We start from the raw sequence: 25,689 nt of genomic DNA, 5'->3' as shown, positions 1-25,689 counted from the left end.
TCCAAAAGGTTGAGAACCACTGTCCTAAACAACTCATAGTCCGGAAAATACGGTACATTGAACTTCTGATGATAACTTCAGCGCACATACTATCAAAATACAGGATTTCCTTCCAGAATGTGTGTACTACTGGCTCACACAGTAGACTGCCTTGTACATGTTTCAGCATGTTGCCACATTGCGATACATCAGGTGTACCTACAGTGCATTATATGTGGCCGGCCAACTTTTCTCACCAATTGTCAAACCATTGCGACCCCCCCCCCCCCCGAGCTTCCTGGTGGCAAACGTAAAAACAGATCGAGTGTCCCGGCGGATTTTCACCTTAACTGTGTTTGCTGTCGAGGTTTCCAATTACTGTATAGGACCTCACGCCATCTAACCTCTGCTTTGGCATTCCACCTGCAATTTCCTCCTCTAAACAAGCATCTTTTTTTCTCTCTCTGTCTCGTTTTAAGTGCGTTATCGCGAGCCAATCGCTGCCGGCTACATCCCAATCTGCGGCGTGCTGACGGGGAGCGGCGGTGGAGTCTGCAAAGTGACAAAGACGCAGGCTTAGAGGAGAGGCAGAGGGAAATTGGTCTCCAGTGGGTTTTTGTAATAAGAGCAGGTTCACACTCGCACTGAGGGCGTTGCAGATGTGTTCAAATAGCAACCCCTTTGGTCGACAGAAATGGGGGACAACAAGATTAATATTTTTGATTTATTGTATAATTCAATATATCAATATATACAATATAATTTGTATTGCATAGGTCGTATATAGCGGGGTGTGAGAGTTAACTCTATTAAGTCTTTGCCTGCCAGCACTTTCCTCAGAAGCCACTCCCAGTCTGCCAGGATTTCTGCTCCCTTTCAGCAGTCTTTGTTGTCCCACAGAGAATATTGTGTTACTCTGATAATCACAAGTTAAGTTCCAAAACAAACTCTGAATCTTGTTTTAAGGCATTTGTAACACTTCTGATAGGGAAAAATAATGCGAGTGCTTTGCTTAAGATTTCAAGTTCGTCTCTCAGGAGAAACAACTCGTGCTTAAAGGAAATACTGAACACAGGTGTGCGTGCCACCAGATTAATTTTAGTGTTGGCTAGCCATATTATGTACTGGTATATACAACAATATTTACATCCGTTCATTTACGGGTTGAAAACAAAAAAAGAAAAACGATCAGACAACTGTTCTATGAGAAGTAAGTCAGACCGTGAAAGATGCCTATGCACTCCCAAATCCTGAAGAATCCTTTTCCGCACTCACGGGTTCAAAGTGGTTCACCGTGTTGGATTTAAAATCTGGTTACAATCAGATTGCCATGACCGAGGAGGACAAGGCGAAGACGGCGTTTGTGACCCCCACCTAGTACATTCCAGAGGTGGATGGAGCGCTGTATGGGTGACCTAAATCTCAAAGTTCTTGTGTTTATCGACGACATCATCATCTTCTCAGACACCCTGGAAGAGCACGAGAAGCGACTGATGCGGGTTCTGACACGGTTGAAGGACTATGGCCTCAAGCTGTCGCCAGAGAAGTGTTTGTTCTTCCAGACCTCTGTGAAGTACCTCGGCCACATCGTCTCTGAAAAGGAGGTGGAGACCGATCCCGGAAAGATGGATGCCTTGAAATCCTGGCCGATTCCTACCAACTTGAAGGAGTTGCGTTCCTTCTTGGGGTTTGCCGGATACTATCGCCGGTTTATCAGAGACTATGCGTCCTTCACTAAACCCCTGAATGACCTCACCAAGGGATATGCTCCGGTTTGGAAGTCTACCAAGGTGCGGAAGTCACATGTTCCTTACCTATCTGCCAAAGAGCCTTTCGGAGATCGATGGACTGCCGAATGTCAAACAGCGTTTGAAGTGTTGATTGAAAAACTGACTGACTGTCTGCTCCTGTCTTTGGGTTTGCCAATCCTAAGCAGCCCTATATTCTCCATATTCTAATATTAGCTGGGTTACACATTTCTCTGCCCAATTTCCCCGACTTTTCGTTGGTGTGATGCATTTTGTTCCATTTTCCCATTTGTGTCGTAGCGCGTCTGTTTAGGCAGCCCCTACATACCCTAACATACCGGTGTTTCGTTCATTATCGTCCGGGATGCTCATCTTGTGGTCAGCCCCTTCCTCAATCTGATCTGATTTATATTGTCTCATCGAGTCTTTGTTTGGGGTCTGCTCTGGGACTATCTGCTCTGGGACGTGTATGTTTCGGTTCTTCCTGGATTTCTTCCCCCGGTCCATGTAGAGAATTCAGACGCCCAAGTGTGGAGTGTTTTCCTCGGCGTCTGCAACCTGTTCACATGTAGCTGGGATTGGGGCGGGTGTAACTGGCTTTCCAGTGACGGTAAATCTCGTTGATGGCAGTTACAGTGTACATGTGATTGATGAAGCAAGGGGATGAATTGATCTCCAAATGGCATGAGTTCGTAGTTGAGACATTCTCATAACATTTCCCAAACAAAAATCAAGTTTATTGTCATCGTTTACATGGCGTTCATTCAAAACAAGGGCAGAACAAACGTTTGGGCCCCTGCAGCGTTAAAGGAACAGGCCACCGTTTTTCCATACTGAGATATGTTCTTACCTGAGCTTAGATGAGTTGATACGAACCTGTCTGGTCTGCGTGCCCGTGGAAGAACATGGTCGCTTCTAACTTAACCCCATTTGGAGCTATAGGAATATGTTGGGAGAGGCCAAATGCTAACAACATCACACACAAAGACCAGACAGGTACACATCAACTCGTCTAAGCTCAGGCAAGAACATATCTCAGTATGGAAAAAGGATGGCCTGTTCCATTAACACCTTGAATCTCCAAATATGGCAAGCATCATAGCTTTAAACGCTGAGTCTGTCAATTCTAGTTCTAGTTCTAGTTCTAGTTCTAGGTCTAGTTCTAGTTCTAGTTCTAGTTCTTTCTTACAGACGTCTTCTAGATCTGTGAGATGTCTGGGCAGTTTGTCACGCACATTGGCGATTGATTCATCCACAGATCTTCAATCATGTTTAGGTCAGGAGACTGTCAAGTCCAGGATAAAACCTTCACACTGCAGTTTTTGATGTCGTCCATTGTGGATTTCCAGGTGTGATTACGATTATTGCCCACTTTTTGAAACTTTAGCTTTTTCACAAATCCATTTTCGGGTCCAGGGACCAAACATGGGCAAAAAACAAAAAAAAACGTTTTGGTATCTCTGGAATTGACTTTTCTGGGCCGCAATATAACCAACTTGGAGACTTTGGAGATGTTCTTTCATTGTGTAAAAATGCAGATAGTAAGAAAATGTACAAGTAGCAAGAGAGATCGATAGATGTAAGTCAATTCATATAAACAAATGAATGTAAAACGTATCCCTCGTTGTGTCAAGGTGGAGCCATGCATCACGAAACACTCAACAGAAATGCTTCAAAATCCACAGCAGCCAGAACATAAAACCACAGCACGCAGAAACACGCAGGCACGGCATCGATCGCATGCAGTCTGTATTCCTGTCAGCCGCATCGCTGTGGCTATGTGCTACCCACATGAGGAATTATAAAGACTATGGCCAGAGTTTAGGTACACTTACACTTAACAGGCTACCTCTGAAGTTCTGCAGTGAGGGAGGTGGGGTTTAACATTGGGATTAGATTATCGACGAGGAGCATTACCATTTGACAGGAGGCTAAACTAGGTTCAAACAAGAGTAATTAAAAGGAGAAATGGAGATTGATCCTGATGTAAGAGAACAGTTAGCAAGTTAGCGACTCCAGGCAACGTTTCAGCGTTCGTTAGCCTGTTCAATATATTTTTCCTATAGCTGTTAGCATTAGCCATCAAACATTACAAATCATGAATGATGTATGACTGTTGTTTTCGGCTGTTGTCAACCATCGACTACATTTCTAAGCCTAGAGCTTTGGAGATGTTACTTAGCTAGCTAGCTTATTTTACAGCATGTGAAAGTGGCATCTAAGCTAAATTATGTGTCTGCATTTTTGGAGTCCAGCGACCCACTAGATTTCGTCTTATAAAATGTTGATGGAGAAACCACAGTGAGGATATGAATGTCACGTTCAATGACGTAAAATAACAGACAGGTCCGGTGTTAGCCATTTTGCTAGCCAAAGCATGCTTTTGTAGCAATGGGTTTGGCAAGCTAACCACATTTCTGTTTGGGTTCAAACCAGGGGCGGACTGGGACTGAAAAACAGCCCTGGACTCTGACCAGCCGGGCCCAAATTAGTGTAATTGTGCACTTCCACAAATACATATTTTAACCTCTTACCACCCGCCTAAACCAAATGCATTCTGTCCTCTTTTGGCTGTGTAGCACCATTTGAAAGCTAAGACCCACAAAACTGACCTTTTTCCTCGCGCTGTTGCTGTGTTGTGTCACCTTTTGTATGTTTTTTTTTTTTCTTTTTCATTTTTGTGACATTTTAGTTGAATTTTTGTCACATTTTTGTTGAATTCTGAATTATTTTTCTATCATTTTTTGTTGTGTTTTTTTGTCCGTGTTTTTCTCATGTTTTCATCCTCTTTTTCTCGCTATTTTGATGCTTTTCTTTTTAGCTTTCAGATTTGGGTAACGCTCGGTTGAGGCGGGACTGGTGGCCCTCGAGCCAGTGGCCCTTCTGTGCTCTTCCAGAATGGACATAAGGCCAGTCCGCCCCTGGTTCAAACCATAGAAATCAAAAGGAGAAGCAGCGTTCGGTCCTAGCGTTTGTGGACAGTTAGCAAGTAGGCTAGACTTGAGTCCGTTAGCCATCTTAATGCATTTGTCCTATAGCCATTAGCATTAGCCACCTAACATCGCAAATTATGAATGATCCAGATGTTTTCAGCTTTTGTCAACCCATCGACCACATTTAGGTGGGAGCAAAGCCTAGTTAAAACTCACGAATGGTTGTACAGACCTTTTGAGATTTCACTAGACACAAATTAGCATCTAAAAGTGTCCTCAGAGCTAAATGCTGACTCAAATTAAGTTACGTTTCTGCTTGTGAGGTTGGATACACATCCAATAACCACCAAACATCATTTTATGTTAATGATTAAGAAATCACAGAAGTTATACAAATGCCGCGAAAAGGACTAAACATTACCTCCCCATTCGTTATAATGGGCGCCGGGCTTCCCTATTCATTAGTATGGGGATGATACGTTCCATTTAAATTGGGTCCAGGAGCCATTGCCAAACGAATATTTGTAGAAACAGGCTCAGATAGCTGAAGGCATTTCTGAGATTTCTATGGTTCAAACTACAGGGTTAGCAGCTTTTACACATAATAAGACAAGTTGTTGTCGACAAAGACATTAAAATAACTCACTAATTGCGGCATTTTTGGTTTGCAAATTACAATTTCGATTCCATTGTGACTCATTTTGCTGTAGCTCATACGCAATCTTGTTAACACTAGTTATTAAACGCTAAGCCTCTGGCACAACCACTGGTGGAGGCAGCAGGGAACTACGTTTTTACGGAGGTCGTTCAATTTTCCTGAATGGCATCACCCGGCAGGACACTGTTCCCGAGCTCCGAGCGCCGGCGAGGACACGGTGTGCTGTGCGCCGCATCCACTAATGGAGAAGCACCGGGAGCAGGCCATTGACAACCGCGGAGGGGGCAAGTGCAGAACACATACAAGGTAATGTGGAAGCTGTGTGCTCCTTTGTTCAAATCCGGACAAATAACGCTACTCATTATCCCGCTAATGGGCTGCCGAGAATGGGCTTTTTGGGTGATCAAATTAAGCTGAAACACAGCAGGCAAATGTCAGGTTTTTTCAAAATTCCACCCGGAAACTTGCTCTGGAAAACAAACAGAAAATATCACCTAAACGTCACAGTTCATTGTTTATACATAGACAGGAAATTATGACTTAGAGAGCCGCTTCCTACACTAGAACACATAATTATCTGTCTTGTAAGGCGGTGGAAGTTCACATTCGTCCACAAATAGCTTTCTATGCGTGGAAGAAAATGTTCCAGTTGCACAAACTACTTCAATAAAGTCTTGTTCCAGCATACATCTTTTTTGGACTCCATCAAGTATAGATCTATATTTTGTATCTCTGCATTATTGGTGTGTTTTACCGCAGCTGCCTCAGAAACTACTCGAATTGAGATATTTCACTGTTCAATATTTGATAGACTGCATGCCGCTTCCAACTCTGCTCAGACTGATCATTGAGTTTCTTCGATTGTGGCAATAGTTTACATCTCGCGCTCAGAGAACCTGAGGAAGGGGGTCTGCTGGTAAAAACCTGCTAAAAAGTGGAACAGACTTAGGCCTCAACTGTGCAAACGTCAAAATCCATGCTGAAAATGGTTCTTTTCAGCTGTGCAGATGGCATTGAAAGCATTTTATCTGCACTCTTTGCTTTACATGTACTTAATTCATGATTATATTGATGTTCTATTGCTTGTTTTATGGTGGAATAGTTGTTTCCAGATCGTGGCGTAGACTTTTGTTTTTGGTATCTTCCACAAAGGAGAGGAGCATATTGTTGCCAAGGGGGTAAAAGCTTGATAATGGTACCAGGCAAGTCGTTATTTTGTGGCATGAGAGTTGTAAACTTTCAGGGATTTCAAATAGGGATAACAGAATGTCCGAAAATAAACATTGCATAACGTGAACAATTTGAAAGCGCAGCAACAGGAACTCCAACTAACAAAAACACATCACGGCAAAATTCCCAAACTAGAAATGCGTGCGAAGTGCGTGTAGAATTGAGGCATGCATCTCGTGAACACATCCACAGAAAAATGGGTGAGGAGGGTGCTGGTGGAAAGAAAAGAATAAAGGAGGAACTGAAAAAAGGAAGGAAACACAATCACAATCCACAAAGAGGAGGAGAGTTGGGGTCTACCTGAGCACCTCCGACAGAGAGGAGTCGCTGTCGTCAGACCTGCAGCGAACAGAGGAGGAGAGGCCGGGAGAGACCAGGGTTAGACCAGGATCAGAGACGAGACCAGGATCAGAGACAAGACCAGGAGAGACCAGGGTTAGACGACGATTAGAAACAAGGAAAGACCAGGGTTAGTGTTAGAAAAGAGGAGACAAGAACCAGATTGGACCCTATACTACGAAGCTGGTTGAACTTCTACCGGATCTTCTATAACCCAGACATTGAGCGTATCCGGATGTGTGGTTTTATGAAGTGCTTTATCACCTGGACGAGGTACCCTGGGTTCCTATGTGGAGCTGTGTTCGTGTGGAACAGGGGGAGTCAACGCCAACCGCCAACCGCCAACTTCTCGATTACTGGATGACTTGCTTTGTGAACCAATGTCGCACCATAAATGGAACTTCTGTGAATTGTCATAGCAAGTTTCAAGCTCTGAACAGCATGAGGCTTTAGCTCCACTTGCGATCTGTGTTTCTTTCCTTGGAAAAAAAGTGCAGGGAGGTCCCATTCGCGGGTAAGCACTGTTGCTTGTGACCGTATTTCGCTGGTAGAGATCATTGCTGCAGCGAGACAATGACTGACACTATGTATGTCGCAAATCGTCTTTGGTCGTACAATGTTTTTTTCTTCTCTCAAATCTTTGTCTCGGTCTCACTGTACTACAACCTACGACCCGCGCATTTGAGCTACGACGTGAGATTTAGATTAGATCTAGCCCAACAGAAAGCGATCCAGTTCAGAGTCCTCGCTAGAAGTTCCTTCGCTGACCCTTCGCTTTGTAGAATCGAGCCCAGGATCAGTGTGAGACCAGGTTTAGACCAGGATCAGAGTCGAGAATAGGGTTTAAACCAGAGAGACATCCAAACTTCTGATGGAGACAGCCTCTCGGATCAAGTGTTTGCAGGCCGCAGTGTTTGCTACTTAAATCAAAAGAACAATCAACAACGATAAGGAGCGCCTTTACAGGTCAGCGCAGGCTCTTGTAATCAGTGTATGATGGGCTGCGTTCCACTCATTTGACACAACAAAGTGCTATAACAACCTCCAAACAACACATTTGATTATGCAACAGACTAAACAACTTCAAGAGAGACACAGCGGGGATATCGGCCAGTTACTTGGAGAGCCAACACTTGGAGGTCCCTTAAGTGCGGATCTTTTCACCCGTTTATGGCAGTGTACCTAAAAACAAACTCGGGGGTTCGCGAGTCAGAATGCTGGAAGGCCAACTGCTGCCGTAAACCTGGACCCATTCTGAGCATTTCCTGTTTTTCGCATTTACTATTGTTGATTTCTCCTGCTGCTCTAAGGGAACAGATTACAGCTTAACTGCAGCTCTACAAGGCAACATGGGACGGGATCCTTGCTGTATGAAGCAGAGGCTCGAAACGCCTGTGGAATCGCCTCACTCAGCTGCCAGAACAGACCGACCAAAAAGCCCTTTAGATGGGACTGTTCAAACGATTGACCGTGGGCCAAAGATATCAAACGGCAACAACATTTTCAAACCGAGTTGAATGATATTTACAGAACAGTATGATATAAAACAGGAAACTGGTATCACACCTGAAGTTATGCGCTAAGGCATAACTTCTTTTACATTTAGCTACAAAACAAAGGTCCCTTTTGGCCCAACTCAAAACTGGCACTTTTCCTCTGGCAGTGGTTTCTGGTTTCAGATTCAAAGGTCTCTCTGCTCTCAGTGCCCTGAATGTGGTTGTGGTTACATTTTGTTCTTTACTGTCCCTGTTCTGCTGATTTAAGCAGTGCCTCGTTTAAATGTGCACTGGATCCAGATGTGTTTGGGTTGTCTGAACATCAAATGGTGAGTTGTTTCATTAAAAATCATGTATGCCATTTGATATGAAATGGTCTGCAGCCATCTGAAAATTGATTGTTGATTGTCTTTATGCCCACTGGGAGACACTACAGGCAAAACTAATTTTTTTCAGTTTTCAGGTTTTGGGCCAAATTGGTCTCTGAACATACAAGCTTTCACCCGGAAACAGAAAATATGCCTAATCTTCACAATAACATGTTTAAATATTGCGCTGATTCAATGTTCCCCCATAGACTTAAATGGGAGAATGCAATTTCAAGGGCCTTTTTCTCAAAACACATTTTTCTGTCATTGTGGCGACACTATGTCCACGTCAGTCGGACCTAAAGACTTCAAATTTTCCAGCCTTGGACTGAACAATATTTGGAAGATTTTTTCAGAGGGATTTTTTATTATTTAATCCCTTAAGCCCCATTTATTGAGTTTTGAATGTCAAAAAATAAGGCGAAAATTACATTTTTACAACATTTTCCACAATTTTTTTTTAAAACTAAACAAGAAATCCAAAATCCCCTCTGAGAAAGTCTTGGCAAGTCATTCATAAATAAAATGAAACCATAAATTTGAATGTAGCTCTATCCATTATTCAGATTTCGTCGCCGAAAAGATGGGAAATTTGGGGCATTTTTAGGCATAAAACACCTTGTTCTTATATGAAAAGATAAAATGACTTGCAATGTATTTTTTTCTTACATTTATGCCAGTGATCGACAGCAAAAGTTTCAAATTGATATCTGTAAATTCACATTTTTTCCCTATTCACCTGCAGTGTCTCGCCTTATAATAAATAAGTAAAGGCCAACTTTGCCCAGTTTAAAATCACTGAAACTAAACAAAAACAAGTCCAAGAAAGAGCTAGATCCAACCGAGATTACAATTCCAAGGCCGACGGGGAAATGCCTGTTTTCACGCCCCGGCCTTGAGGAAAGACAGCACATCGCCACAGATTTGGTTCGGAAGCTTATCTCTATCCAGGGACCTCTCGTAAAAAAAAACGCCGGCTTTAACGGCCAATACGTGCAATAAAGGCGGTTTTATGCGGTAAATATTTGATGCCCTCTCAGGGTTGTCACCGCGCGATCCTCGGCGTGATGAAAAATTTAGACTGTCGCCGGCACCGACGTGTCTTCCGGGAGCGCGGCAAAGAGGTGACAGGATCTCATATATATTTAGGTATTTACTGGCAGCTGAGGGGGATATTAGCATAATGTTATCGGAGCCTGACACGATCCTGTACAATCCTTTGGAAAGAATGCGTTTTCAAATGTAATGCGGGGCTTACACGGGGATTTGGAGTTTCGATTATGTATTATGTATGTTTTTTCTTATATCTTGTAAATCCTTCCGCGCATTCCAAAATAGCTTTATGGCAATAGCATAACAGGTAAAGGAAAGGCTCCAAAGCAACACATTGAAAAGAATGATTTGATTATTGCATCTGTTCTTGCCACTAATAAACCACGTACATCTTTCTTCTCTGCAACAATTTCACCGAGATTTTTTTTTTTTAGTTTTTGGTATAACTGAATTATTCTCATTCTCTGCAGTAATTGGCTGGAATTCGCGGCGCTGGCTGCGTCTTCGATCTTGTGATGATTTATTAACGGGCAGACTCACTGTGTTGATAAAAGTGGGGCAATAAAACTTTTAGCACCAGCCGGGATTATGCCGATAATGAGCGGCGTCACGTTACGGGCTGGTTGGGGCATCCGTGTGTGTGTGTGGGGGGTTTGGTCGAAGGGGAAAATCAAGAATTGAGCAAACCAGCGTCGTTTCGTTTGTCCGATATTTTCAATTTCGAGATCAGTTGACATTCCCACAGCGAGCTGATCTCTCTCGGGTAACGTCACAGCTTTTGGACACAACTTCATTCCAGGCGTAGTTTTAACATGGGGCCGCGATTTCACGCCCCACCAGTCGACAGCCTATGGGGGGACTTTTATCGCTTTGGAGCGGAGCACGTCTGGAAACAAGTAGCTAATGCATGCGCCGCCTTAAGACATCTGTCCACTTCCCCCGTCCAAGGCCAAAGAAGCAATGAAGTGACAAAAAATAACAACAAATTAATCCTTAATGTTGACCTAAACTAACTCAGTGCCTGACATGTCATAGAAGAGCCATATGGATGTTTTTTCAGTGCAAATTGTGCAGTAGAAGCAAAAAAACAGCACTAGTAGCTAATGGAAGCTTATGTAGCATGAAGGTAACGTAAACTTCGTGGTTAGCATTCACCTTTTTCTAAGTATTTATGGGCTGTTGAAACACGTTGGAGAAGATCAAAGTGGTTCAGCAGCCCATGGATACTTACAAAACAGACAATGGCTGCGTCCGAAACGGGCAGATTGGTAAGAGCTCTTACGCCAAACCGGATGTGCGTCAGCGTCCGCCATGACAAGATGCTTCCAAATTGTGCTGTCAGTTAGGAAGTAGTTAGGAAAAGGAGCCTTGATGCTAACTATCATAGGCACTTTAGCATAGGGACCTCTGATGCTAACTATCATGGCCACTTTAGTATAGGGACCTCTGATGCTAACTATCATGGCCACTTTAGCATAGGGACCTCTGATGCTAACTATCATGGCCACTTTAGCATAGGGACCTCTGATGCTAACTGTCATAGCCACTTTAGCATAGGGACCTCTGATGCTAACTATCATGGCCATGCTAACTAACCGGTGATTAGGAGCTATGTGCCATCCCATAAGCCACTGCGCTAACACTAAAGGGAAACGTATGGATCATTTGGATTTTCTTTTCTCCTTAAATGTCTTTGTTTGGACACTATGTTGTTGTTGGACACTAGGGGGCGACATGCACTTTTGTTTGGCCTGCACTCCACCAATAACTTTAAAGAAGAAGAAAAACAGCTGTTGGTGATGTCACTTCCCTTTCCCCTGTTTAAGGATGGACGGATTGTTCAAAATGCTGCTGAAGGTCTAGTTCACAAACTGCACAGATCTAACAGTCGACCCCATGAAAGGTAAAGGAGTTAGTTGCTAGTGTTAGTGCTTAAAGGCTACAATTTGATGGTTTCAGACGCAGCCAATGCTAAACAGGGACGTAATGTTAGCTGCATGCTACATATGCTAACGTTAGCCTTTCGCTTCTACTGAACAATGTGCTGTGAAAAAAACACAAGTGTGTGCTGTAATCCAAGCTAAAAGGTGGTCCAACCAAATATTAGGGCGTGTATTAGCCACCGGACACAAATGACCAACAAGTCTCCCTATGACGTTAGCCAGACGTTTAGTGGACAGGCATTTTAGCACATAAGAGCAGAGCCGTGGGAAGATATTTTAGTTAGGGGGCGCTGAGGGACAAAATTTACCCCCAAAATCCTTTTTCTGTGCATAAATCCTATTTATTAACCTCTTAACTCCCGCCTGAACCGAGAGCATTTTCTCCAGTTCAGCTTTACCCAAATCCTGTAGGCCAGTGTAACACCTCATTTGAAAGACCTACAAAACTAAATTGATCTTTTTCCTCACATCAGATTTTTTTTCATCACTTTTTTTGTTGGGCAGTCGTCTCATTTTTGTGAAATTTTCGTGACTTTTTTGTCACTTTTTCGTCAAATTATTCGCATTTTTTTGTCAAATTCTTATCACTTTTCGTCAATTTTTTCTTAATTTTTCGTCAAATTTTTCTCACTTTTTTTTCAAAGTGAGAAAGTGTCAAATTTTTGTCCATTTTTGTCATTTTTTGTAACTTTTTTGTCACTTTTTCGTCAATGTTTTCTAACTTTTTTTTTCACATTTTCATCCTTGTTTTTGTCTCAGTTTTGTTGCTATTTTCACACCTTTTTTCCAGAAGCTTTTGGACTGGGGTAAAACTGGAGAAAATGTGCTCGGTTCAGGTGGGAGTTAAGGGGTTAATTTTACCTGCAGTTCACAAACTATCCACTAGGGGGTGCTGCAGCGCCCTCAGCACCCTGGGTTCCCACGGCCTTGCAGAAGAGGGAGACGGACAGAATAGATGTAGAATTACTAACCACTCCAGCGATGTATTTGATGAGGATATAACAAAACAAACAAAAAAAACCTCGAAGGCTTGTGGAGAAAACCCTAAACACCAACACCCCACAGCATCGTCACAGGCTGGAGCGGAGCAGTCTGCTCTGACACCAGCTGCATGTGAATATATCTCAGCCAGGACCGACAGGCGACAGGCATTCCCAACGGATTACACTCAAGACACCGCACCACCATCCGCCGCCTGCTTTTAACGAGAGCTTCTCAAAGTGTGGTGCTGGGACCGCCGGTGGCACACAGGTCTCTTCTGCTGGTGGTCTCTTGTAGAGCAATGGGAAGAGATCTGATTTCCGACGGCCGTCTCTGCTTTAAGTATAGGAGGGTACCAGTTCACATACTGCTTTTTACGATCAGCCCGTGCCATACAGAATCTGAGGAGGCACTTGTCAAAAGCTGTGGGCCAATTACAAAAGTTCTTTAAAGCCTGAAGAGCGGCGATTACATAAAGATTACTAAAGCTGATGCAAACAAACATAGACGGGCCATTTTTTCAGAATGGAATCGATTGCAGAGGTGGATTTGCGTGGATAAGCGCCTGTTTTTCTCTGATTTCTGTTTAAAGTGCCACAAATTGGATTCCTGCAGAGGGGATTTGAATGGATAAAAAAAAAAAAAGTTCATTTGCTGCATATTCACACTTCAGGGACAGGTCTCAATTTGATGATGAAAACGGCCCCGGTCAATAAAAGGATCATCGGTTTAAAAAGTTGGTTTGATCGAAATCTAAACTACTTCTGCTTGGTCCCATGCAAACTCTTGTGAGTACGACTCCTGGTATTATGAATAACTTAGTACAATAACGACTTTTCCTTTTCCATGCAGCTTTACTTAACAAACCACAACCAACACGTTTGTTAATCGAGGATGCACACAGGTTCAAGAGCTCCATTTCGACACCTGGAACTAGAGGATTTTTGTTTTGCGTGAGGGATGGATACTGACTTGTCCAGCGCGGAGCCTTGGGCCTGGTTGCTGGTGAGGCGCGAGAAGACGTTTCGGTCGTTCCTGGTCCTGAGCGGGGGAGACGAGGGAGGAGTGTAGCCCTCGGTGGGTCTGAGAGAGGAACAGGAGAGAGTGGTGAGGGTTAGCTCGGAAGCACAAAATGAATATCCTACAACATACTACTACTGTTAGGATTTACAAGTGCATATGACAGGCATCCGTGTTAAATTACTGCTTAGTTTGATGAGTATCTAAGTATCTAAGTATTCGTCATCGTTACACTCAAGTCAAGCATCAATTTAACATAGAAAAGTTTTATTGGACTTTTAAGGGTGTATTCAGACCTGCACTGTTTGGTCCACTTTAAACGGACCAGGGTTCGTTTTGAACGCTGGTCCGGATTTTTTATGGTGTGAATACAACAAACGAATCCTGTTGCGGATCAAGGAACCAAACCCAGACCCACTTTTTCAGGTGGTCTCAGTCCCGATTCCAAACGGACTCTGGTCCAGTTCGCTTCAGGTGTGAAACACAAACATGCGTTCATGTTCAGCATGTTTAGCGAGAAAATGAGGGAGAGGGGGCTTCGAGTGTCTCCTGAACAGCCACAGCGTCAAGTGGAAAAGCGGAAAGAAAAACTTAAAGGAATAGGCCACCGTTTTTACATACTGAGATAGTATGTTCTTACCTTAGCTTTGACGAGTTCTTTAGGACCTGTCTGATCTTCAACCGTGCCTTCAATCACGTAAACACAGCGCAGACGGCGTTAGCATTTAGCCTCTCCCCCTCTCCTCTATAGCTCCAAAACGAATAATAATACCAGGAGTAATTTAAAGTGAAGATTACTGCACGGATTTCGAACTACTCCTGGTATTATTACGCCTTACAATATAGTTCCCCCTTTTATCCGCTTAGAAAATCCACATTGTTTAATTTTGTGTAATTATACTTTGTAGTGGAACACTTCACGTAACCATATTTAAATTGGGAAAACGTGGAAGAGCTTGGTAGCTTCTATCTTGACCTGTTTTGGAGCTATAGAGGAGAGAGGGAGAGGCTAAATGCTAACGCCGTCTGCGCTGTGTTTACGTGACTGAAGGCACGGGTGAAGATCAGACAGGTCCTAAAGAACTCGTCAAAGCTAAGGTAAGAACATATCTCAGTATGTAAAAACGCTGGCCTATTCCTTTAAATGAAAGTACGAGACGCATTAAAGAAGAGTGGAGGAACAAGACCAACAGTTTGTCCCGTGGACATAATAGAAACAAACAGCTCAGCAGACGACCCTTCATCCGCACAAAACACCTCTTCCTCCAACTGCTCCGGTGAAGCTGTAAGTGGTTTAGCCTCTATACATATCGTTTATTATCATTGTAAGTGTCAAATATTCATTTTTATTTCATTTGTTGTGATCATTGCTGTCCAATCAGAGCCTCGATCGTAACACACAATATAGTTCTCTTACAAAAAGTTCAGTCTGAATACGAACCGCCCCAAACGGAAAAAAAAAGTCTGCTTCTCATCCGGAACAAACAAGTGGAGCAAAGGACTTTTCAGGTCTGAATGCACCCTTAGTCATTGGTGACACACAGAGGAAAGTTCTATAGAATTGTGACGACAAATCTATAGAGTTCAGGATGGGATGTTGTAAATTCCCTGTTACCATGGAAATTCATCATGTTTGTCGGTGCTAGCAAACATTGTCCACAGACTAACACTACATTAAATAAAAAGTATGAAAAGTGGAGAAAAGAGCCATGAAACAACTGTGTTCGCTTGCTGTAGTGCCCAATTGTTTTAATCTGAAAAACGGTGCGTTCCAGGCAACATGGTAAATTACCGACCTCCCACTAAACTGGGAAAAGATCAGAGCGCTCTGAGTTCAGACAAACGATGTTAGCAATAGCTCCCCCAGTGAAGTTCAACTAATGATAAAACATTCACAAAACCAAGTGAGCTTTACTTTTTGCCTTCAGTAAAACATTATGAAGCATATTGGAAGTATATTTGTTGAGAAAATTCATCAAACGTTAGAATCTTATTAGCTAACTGTTGTAGCATTAGCCGTTTTGTTTACATACGACTTTATTCAGCTGGAACCATAGAAATAAAAAGGAGAAGCGGCGTTCGATCCTAACGTCTGCCGACAGCTAGCAAGCCGGCTAGTCTGGGAAACTTTTCCGAGTCCTAAAGCCTGCTCAATGTGTTTTCCAGCATTAGCACTGTTAGCATTAGCCACCAAACATCGCAAATTCTGAACAATCCCGAAGTTTTCAGCTGTTTTTGTTTTATTTTTACATCACTCCCATCTGGAATTGAGCAAAATAGGATAATCACAAGGTGGCTGCCACATTTACCATGACAACAGTTGGAGTGTCCTCTCTCGAGGTTTATTATAGGTCTGTGATTCCTCTCAGTGGAACAATAGAGCTCCACAGTCCCACCTCCTCTCCGGTCTTTAACTCCGTAACTACGTCAGCTTGGGCTGAATCCAGTTATGTGGTTATAAAGCGACCGCAAAGTCAGATGCAGGTGAAAAAAGCATGTATGAGATCGATCTAGTTTACAAAAATACAGTTTATCTGTGAGCCTTCGTCCTAGAACTACATTACCCAGGATGCTCGGTCGTCCCATGATCTACTACGAGGCTTTTGATTGGTGGAGCTTCACGTTCCCACATGTATTTATTTATTGTAATGTAGACAACATATTATAAACAATTTATTAAAACATAATGCAGGCAGATAGTGGACGTTTTATCCATATCTAACACTGATAGTAAGAAAAACGTCAAATGGCAATCAAATGTTCCCAACGATCCAATTAAACGAACCACCGATCATTTTTATTCCAATTAGCAGGATTCAGATTGTTTAATAGTGAAATAATAAAGAACTTTTGTCTGCAAAGTAAAAGAAACTGGCCGTGTTTGCTGAAAACCTGGTTGCCTTGACCAGCGGGCGCGATGTCGCAATGGTTCTTGGGATACGGAGTTTCTATAGTCAGGAAGTGAATTATGTCACAGCATTGTACCTTTGCCTTTTCTTCAACATTATGTCTTCTTTTTGGATTGAAATTAAACATTTTATGGTCACAAATTGCTACATAGCTGATTAGCTTTTGGGTGACGGTCGTGTAGACAGGGATTTTTTTGCTTCCGGACCGGAGCAACAAGGCCGCAAGGGGCGGGACTGTGGAGCTCTGTATGGTGGCCACTATCCTGTGCCCATGTCCAACACGGATGTAAAGCAATACCCATTACAAAACAGTTGAATTGTGTCAACTATGCTTTAGTGAAAATATTGTCTGTCATATGCACTTTAACAATCACATTTGAAAAATAAATTACACTTCACACTGTCACACTTCCTGGTCATATTGTCAGAGCAGAGACACACACATCAGCAAAGCCTCCGTGGCTGTACCTGTATGAGCGGTCGTAGGACTTCCTCCTGGTCAGGGGAGACGTGTCGTATCCTCGAGACTGACGCGGGCTGGAACACAATCATAAACGAAAGGTAAAACCCACGGAAAACAGGACCTAAGTCAACATTAAGTCACGTTTGATCAGTACTTCTTCTTTGTCTTGAAGGTTCTTGGAACATTAGGCCTCTACACTGCAACTTGAAAAACACTGGTCAAGCTAATGCGTCATCTTCAAGGTGAGACGCTGCATATGAAAGGGACTAAAAAAAGATACATTTCAAAAGGTTGCCGACATAAATTAGGGGGAAAAAATCTTTCACTTAATGTTAAATAAGACATTTTGTGCATAAAAAGGGGCCAAAATAGCCACGATTTTCTGCAACAAACTGGAAAATTGATAGAGTCAGGTTCAAATTCTGATTTTGCCTTGTGTTTTAAAGCAGTACTAAGTAACTCTTCCCCCTAGAGGCCATAAGTGCAACTGCAGGTGTCGTATTAAGTTACGATTTTTTTACTTATTAATTGTCTTGGAGAGTAAATACTACGCCGACAGGAAAGGCGAAGGGAGAGAGGGTTACTGTGCATCCAATTATACAATGGAAATATTTTTTTTCACTCAAACTTTGCTGTAAATACTGTTTAAAGTGACGTTAGCCCGCAGTTAGCTTTGCCCGTTAGCATGTTAGCTTCTTCTTCGTGATTTCATTAGTGTGTATTGCTTTCTCCGGTCCGGTGGCAGACAAGTTGCAAACATGGTTTTCTGTCCAGAGACACCAGGGGGAGATGAAAGACCCTCCAATCATCCCATAAACACTTGTATTACCCCCACAGGGACTACGGAAAGGATTTATTAAGGTAAACACGTTACTTAGTATACGTAAAGCAGTACTAAGTAACTTGTTTACCTTAATAAATCCTTTTCTAGTCCCTCTGGGGGTAATACAAGTGTTAACGGGATGATTGGGGGTCTTTCATCTTCCCCTGGTGTCTCTGGCCAGAAAACCACAATTGCAACTTCCTTGCTTAGGGCTCGGAAGCACCAATACACACTAATGGAATCACGAAGAAGAAGCTAACAGGCTAACGGGCAAAGCTAACTGTGGGCTAGCGCCACTTAAACAGTATTTCCAGCCAAGTTTGAGTGAAAAAAATTATCTCTATTGTGTTATTGGATCCCTCTCTTCCTTTGCCTTTTCTGTCAGTGTAGTATTTACTCTCACGGACAATTAATAAGTAAATAAATAAATCGCAACTTGCTACGACACCTGCAGTTGCGCTTATGGCCTCTAGGGAGTACGAGCTACTTAGTACTGCTTTAAGTCTGAGACTGGAAAGCTTGGAGTCTTTAGGAGCTGCTGAAATGGAGATGTTGCAGCAGGAATGGAAGGAAAAACGTCTCTTGAGAAAACGGGATCCCCACCTGCAGACGTTTTGCACTTGGTACGTTCCACAAAAGAAAAGACCATGTTTGCTGAAGGAGGGGAAGAAGAAATGTCTGAGTTTTCCAGCCACGTTCCACTTGCAGGTGGATTGAACGGTTTTCTTCTCGCACTAACTTTGCCCAAACGTCTCTTAAATCAATGTACGCTCTGGGACCTGGAGTTGAGCGCTCGGGGTGAGTGTCTAATTGGAGTGGTTGCCTGTCTCCTCCGCGACTGTGCCGCCGGGCGAGAAGGTGGGCGGTGTGTGTGTGGGACAACGCACCAGAGTATAAACTTAAACAGACTTCCAACCGTAGTCCAATATCGAGTTTGGGAGACGCCTCGGAGGCACCGGTGTCTGATAAGTGCACTTAGACAGGCAGACGGGGAGAGGTTTGACCGTTTTGGTAACAGTTAGCGCTACTTTCAGCAACACAGAATAACATTTCTAATGACAAGCGAATAGGGAAGAAAAAGTACAATTAGAGATATCAATTTGAAAGCTTTGCTGAAGATTGCTGATATAAAGACGCAACGTCGCGGGAACCAGGAACACAAGTCGGCTTGCTCAGTTTCCAAACAAATCGAGAAAGAGGAGGGGTTTTTTTTTTTAGTTGATGATTTTCAGAGAATGCAGAATCTTTTAGTTGAGCTCACGAAGAAGCCTCACCATGTTTTAGATAACAGTATTGGTATATTTAAAAGCGTGAAATCTCAGGGTGAAAAAGTCGGAGAAATAGCGCACGCCGGGGGGCTACGCAACACTTGTCTCACGCAGGCGGCTGCTGTTGCTAACGCTCAGAATAGCCGAATGCTAACACTGGAATGCTACTACAGACGTTTGTTTATCTACGCAAAGGTTACTTCAGACGTGTGAGTGAAAGATTGTTTATTTTCGCTGGTGGCCGCTGTGCCATCGTGTCGGTTTGCTTTTTGAGGCCAGTGTTGTGCTGTAAGCTAACGCGGTGTGTTCAGTGGGTTGGATTTGTTTTGTTTTTGGTGGTAAGCTGTGCGTGCAGGTTACGGATAATATAACGTAGTCGTTGTCCATGGCACTAATGACCGTGTGTGCGTTCTTCTTTCCCTCTGGTCAAATGTGTGTGTGTTGGGATAATGTTGCTAGTTCTCATTGTGTTGCTAGTTGCTGTAGAGGTAGGCTCTATGAGAAATGGATGTATGCAAGAGATACTTATTTATATATTACCTGTTTGCAAACATATATATATATTTTTTCTGATGGCACATATGAGCCCTATTGTCACTTGAGAAGCAGAGAGAGGTGAGAACTGGCCAAAAGTTTAGAGGCCGATTTCTCTGGTTACAAATATTCTGGGTGCTTAATAATTGGAGAAATGAGAGCAATGTGAAATGATCAGATTTCCATGTGTTACACACTTTAACAATCTGTGAAAAGCTGAAAATGCCCCAGATTCAGATGCCACAGAGTTTAACATTTTCTAAATTAAGTTATTTCCTCCCCCTACACGTTCCAACAATGTCCTAATGTGTAGAATGAGCCCAGACATGTTCACCACAACTGCCTCTAAAATCCTGCATTGTCACTCAGAAAGGTGTTAATTTGGGTCCGAGAAGATGCAGTTACACGCATGGCCTGAGGTGGCAGTAGTTAGTATAAAATGGCTAACTTGCTTCTAGCCCCTTTAATGGATAGATTATTTTGTTGACATTAGTTAGATGAGATTTTGGCTCTTGTTTTAGGTTTTGAATAAGCTGTTCATGAGTGAAAAAAAAAAAAATCTATCTCATGGAGTAGAATGAAAACGGGCCCCAAAGTTTTGTACTGTCTGCACATGCGCATGTATATTTCTCATGATTATCTGTGGCGGTCTCCCAGAAAGGAGACGACCGTATTTGGATTACAGCGCCATTTCTATTGCAGTCCAATATTTGTGAATAAATACACGTGGGGGGGAAAAAAGGCTGTTGCAGCACGATGTTGTCGTTAGATCCTGGAAATCTTATGGCTCGCTAGCGATGAACATCATACAGGGTAATAATAATAACAATACTTACAAAGTGTGGCCGCGTACAGGCAGGCTGATGGTCCGCGAGGCCCTCTCCCGCTGAAGGGGCTCTCTCAGGGACAGGCTGAAGCTCGCCGTGCCCAGACCGTCCTCCTGGATGTCCGTCAGAGAGGCCAGAGACTTGGTGATGTACTGTGGTTTACAACTACTACTACTACTACTGCCACTACTACTACTACTACTGCCATCCGCCATGGGTCCCAAGTACTCCGCCGAGATGGCCTTTATCTGAATGGACAGGCGCGGTTCAGACTGCAAAACACAAGACAATGAAAGAATACATTAGAATGAATTTGACACTATAGGTTTTGGGCCAGTTTGCCTTTGAAACATTTACCCAGAAAAATAAAATAAAATGGACTAATCTTTGCAATAGGATGAGTTACAATTGCGAATATTCCATTTTCTCCCATTGGCGTCAAAGATTCTGCACATACAGTAGCACCAACAGGCACCGAAATCTCCATTCTTGCACTTAAAATGATTGAGGAGGTTTTTTTTTTTTAGAAATAATAAATAATTAAATTGCTATATTCAACATGTTAAACTCTTAACCCCAGCTCTAACCAAGCACATTTTCTACAGTTCAGTTTTACCCAAATTTAAAAGCTTCTAGACTGGAGCTTACAGCCTATAGACCAGTGCCTCATTTGAAAGACCTACAAAACTGATCTTAAAGGGATATTTCAGGATTTTTGACATAGGGCCTCATTTCCTAGTGATCCAGGGTGTTGTTGATTTCTGGAGATATCTTTTTCTTAAATTCATGCAGTTCTTATATTTGAAGAGCTTAGTGGCGCTAGGCTAGTGCATTTGGTTGTATAAGCTACGCAGCGGCGGAGTGATCTGCTAGAAAATAGTCCCTCAAAATGCGGTAATTCATGTAAAACAAGGTCTGTTATATTCCAAAAATTATTCTATCGACACAGACATTTATACGGTCAGTCTGGCGTTATAAGTGATTTGCCTCAGGTGCTCTGTGGTAGCGGTCAGACTGTTTTTAATGCAGGCTAGCTGATACCATAGACATGCACTAGCCTAGCGGCACCAAGCTCTTCAAACATAAGAACTGCGTGAATTAAAAAATATATATATATCTCCAGAAATCAACAACACTCTGGATAACTAGGAAATGAGGCCCTATGTCAAAAATCCTGAAATGTCCCTTTAACGGATCTTTTTCCACCCGTTGTTGCTGTGCTGTTGACACTTTTTTTTGTTGCATTTATCCATTTTCATTTTCTTCTCGTTTTTGTTGCTCTTTTGTGGCTTTTTTTGGTGTGTTTTCGTCACAGGTTTGGCGTTTTGACTATTTTGATGCTTTTTTCAAGACGTTTTTATTTGGGTGACGCCAAGCTGAAGAAAATGTGCTCAGAGGTGAAGTTCAGGGGTTAAGAGGTCCAAACAACAAACTCATAAATTTAAATTGGGCTCCATCCATTATTTATATCATACAGATGATTTCTGCAAAGGTCTTATTTTTGTATTAAAACATTCACTAAGGCTTATTGCTCAGTAAATCAGGCTGGGAATTAATTATTGTAAAAATGTATTTCAATTTCAAAATATTGGTAAAGCAGTAAGTAACTTGTTTACCTTAATAAATCCTTTTCTAGTCCCTCTGGGGGTAATACAAGTGTTAATGGGATGATTGGAGGGTCTTTCATCTCCTCCTGGTGTCTCTGGCCAGAAAACCACAATTGCAACTTCCTTGCCTAGGGCTCGGAGGCACCAATACACACTAATGGAATCACGAAGAAGAAGCTAACAGGCTAACGGGCAAAGCTAACTGTGGGCTAGCGCCACTAAACCGTATTTACAGCCAAGTTTGAGTGAAAAAAATTCTCTCCATTGTGTTATTGGATCCCTCTCTTCCTTTGCCTCCTTTGTCAGAGGTGAAGTTCAGGGGTTAAGAGGTTAAAACAACAAACTCATAAATTTAAATTGGGCTCCATCCATTATTTATATCATACTGATGACTTCTGCAAAGGCCTTATTTTTGTATATAAAACATTCACTGAGAGTTCACCTGAATGCTAAAATTCAGGGGCTATAAGAACATTGGGCCTCATATACACAACGTTCTTATGCACAAATTTGTTCTTAGGAAGCTTTTTGGCATTGACAAAACTTGTTCTCAACTGAAAACGTTCCTCTGTAAGAACAGTCAGGACTCTTATGCACAAAAAAGTCTCCAGTTCTGTTCAAGATCTGCTCCTGATGGAACCAAACATTCAGAGTCATATATATTTGTGCATATCAAATGTTAATGAATTCCAAAAAACATGTAATGTATAATTATAATAAACTACAGATGCCTGTATTCAGAAACAAGTTGGTAAATCTGATGACATTTGGTCTAATGTCGGCTGTTTTGTTATATTTGGGCGTCAGTGAGGTCATCTGATGTTTTTTGTAATTTTTCTTAATGGGAATAGAAGTTTATAAGAATTCTCCTCCCGTTCTTCTTGTCGTGGAATGTATTATTGCTACTGTTGTGTTTGCTGGATTGTTTCTTGTTGCGTTACCATTGCCGTACGCCACACACCTCCCCACGGCGAAAAAAAAAGAAAAAAAAAGGTTAGAACTAAAGCACAGAGGACATTCGATTTCCCACATAACTGCGGTCTTTGTGATTCGCTAATGGAGACGTTTCCTCCTGCTGTTGAAAGCCTTTTAATCTCCTCCGTCAGTCGTAAAATATCTACAACAGTCGGGGCTAATTATCTCACGGAGGACGCGCCGCTTCAGAGTCTGGATCAATGTGGATCCGAGAGCAAAGGGAATGTTAAATGGGAACAATAGACGCGTTAATAAATGAGACAAACAAGGCACAAACGGCTTCAAACAGAGAGGGTTGAATAATGGGCTCACACTGCCCCCATGTGGTGGGAAAGAGACATTCACCCTGTTCAGGAAGCACAGGCTGCAAATGATACTCATGCATCTTTAGTTGGAATTACTTCACTTTAAAATTCATTTGGTTTAAAGATTGAAGATTTATTATATAACATTTCAATTTAGTGTCATCTTCTTTCATTGTTTGATATATATACATAAATAAATCAGGTATATGGCCTTAAATTCAATTGCAAAAATACATGTTTCACGTTACTTACATGTTTTTGTTACTTACCCAAATCAAGACACATATATTTCAAGAATATCTCACTTATTTCTATTCACAGTTCCGTTAAAGTCTGCCAGTTTAAATGTTTAACACTTGTGTATTTACTGGGCCTGCAATTTGATGAAATACCGTAAATTCTGGACTATTGAGCGCACCTGATTATAACAACATTTATATAATTAATTCACAGTCAGGAGGGCATCCTGCTGCCCCGCCCTGGTGGACAGATGTGGAGGAAGACAGCGATAGAGTGACACATGACACAAATCTATAATTCGGCACACCATTGTATAAGCTTCCAAAAAGTAACAGCTTATAGTCCAGAAATGACAGTAATATAGCTCTTAGCTCCTCAAACTCAGCCATCATCAGGCCATTTCTGATGACTCCAGCAACTAATCAGAATCCCTGGTGCCGTCACTTTGACCAATGAGTCAAAGTGTCCGGTCAGGTCCAGTCAGGAGGGAGGTTGATCGTTTACTTCTGAACTGTGAAGTTGCACCGCAGAGAAACAGGGCGTGACCTTTAGGAAGGGGAGAAGACAAACAAACCTGCATGACTTTCAACTTGAAGTCGTCCTGACTGTTGGACTCCTTCATCCGAGACACGCTGAGGAAAGAAGAGGAGGCAGAGTCAGAACACAAACTTTCGCTGAACTGGAGGTGAACTCTGGAACTTATTTTTATTTATTTTTTTAGGAAAAGTTCAGGAGCGAGCAAGTCAAAACAAGCCGCAGTCATTTTTTTTTTCCTCACATGTACATTTGTGTAGGAGTACGCAGTCGTCAGGGTGCACAGTAGCGGGTGTGTGTAGGGTGTGTGTGTACCTGCAGTCTGAGGCCTGGCTGAACTCCGACGGCTCCTCGTCTGTGCTCACGTATCCGTTCTCTGTCGACGAGAAAGAAAAAAAAAAAAAAAAAGTCAGACCCGGCGAGTTTAAAATGTTGGCTTCTATAATCCGTCATGGGCAGTTCAAGAGAAGTCAAGAGTTAAGACGGAGCCTAGTTTTTATGTTTTGTGTCCTCTTTTTATGCCCTTGTTAGTTGTGATGAGGTCCACATGACTGTCTGCATGAATCAACAAATTAGTCCCTCAAAATGGTCTCCAAAAGTGGTGACAATATAAAAAAAAAAAACATTGATGATGTTGGTCAGTAGAAATCTAGTCTAATTTCTTTCAAAAACGGTTTCTCTACTCGTTTTGGGTAACACTTTACATTACGGGCCGGTAAGTCTGTGGTACTTTTAGTGGTAATTACTAGTAATGACAGTGGTACTTACAGTGTAATTACAGTGGTACTTCTTGGTACTTATTGTGGTACTTACAGTGGTACTTACAGTGGTAATTACAGTGGTAAGTACTAGTATTTACAGTGGTAATTCTAGGTTGTTATTGTGGTACTAAAAGTCATAATTACTAGTCATTAGGGTTAGGGGTTAGGGAGACACAGAGTTACCACTGTATCTCTCATTACTAAGAGATACAGTGGTAACCACTAGTAATGAAGGTCATACTTCTATGTACTTTGATATTTTAAATGATAGTTTCTAGTAGTTTCAGTGATACATCTGTGGTACTTACTGGTAATTCAAGGATACTACAGCAGCAATTCATAAGTAGTAAATGTGGTACTTCTACAAACAGACATAATATATATAATATAATTTCTAGGATTGTGTGACTCTAAAACAACATAAAACAGCATTAGGGAAAACAAGAAGTACAACCTTCATTACTAGGAGTTACCACTGAATCTAGAAGTACATACCTTGTAATTCTCACTATAGTATCCTTTAAGTACCACAATAAGTACCTAGAATTACCAGTGTAATTACCACCATAAGTACCATTGTAAGTACCACCGCAAGTACCAGTGTAAGAACCACAATAAGCACCTAGAATTACCAGTGTAAATACCACTGTAACTACCACTGTAAGTACTAAGGACTTGCCGGCCCGTAATGTAAA

At 42.2% G+C, this 25,689-nt stretch overlaps 1 protein-coding gene across 4 annotated transcripts in view; it reads right to left on the bottom strand.

Moving 5' to 3' along the window:
- The window catches only part of kif21b (kinesin family member 21B), a 163,143-nt gene that overhangs the window by 27,721 nt on the left and 109,733 nt on the right, over nucleotides 1–25,689 (bottom strand). For 2 of the 4 annotated variants that reach the window (XM_079582126.1, XM_079582128.1), the window contains exons 22-27: nucleotides 24,549–24,609; nucleotides 24,274–24,331; nucleotides 20,582–20,844; nucleotides 17,126–17,194; nucleotides 13,701–13,811; nucleotides 6,849–6,887 (exon numbers count right to left, since the gene is read on the bottom strand). In XM_079582126.1, the coding sequence (XP_079438252.1) occupies nucleotides 6,849–6,887; nucleotides 13,701–13,811; nucleotides 17,126–17,194; nucleotides 20,582–20,844; nucleotides 24,274–24,331; nucleotides 24,549–24,609 (601 nt within the window). The remainder of the gene's footprint in view (nucleotides 1–6,848; nucleotides 6,888–13,700; nucleotides 13,812–17,125; nucleotides 17,195–20,581; nucleotides 20,845–24,273; nucleotides 24,332–24,548; nucleotides 24,610–25,689) is intronic. The other 2 variants (XM_079582127.1, XM_079582129.1) reach the window with 1 other exon arrangement.

The sequence above is a fragment of the Gobius niger genome (assembly GCF_951799975.1).
Source record: "Gobius niger genome assembly, chromosome: 24".
Taxonomy (NCBI): Eukaryota; Metazoa; Chordata; class Actinopteri; order Gobiiformes; family Gobiidae; genus Gobius; species Gobius niger.
This window is presented reverse-complemented; position numbering and strand designations above follow the sequence as displayed.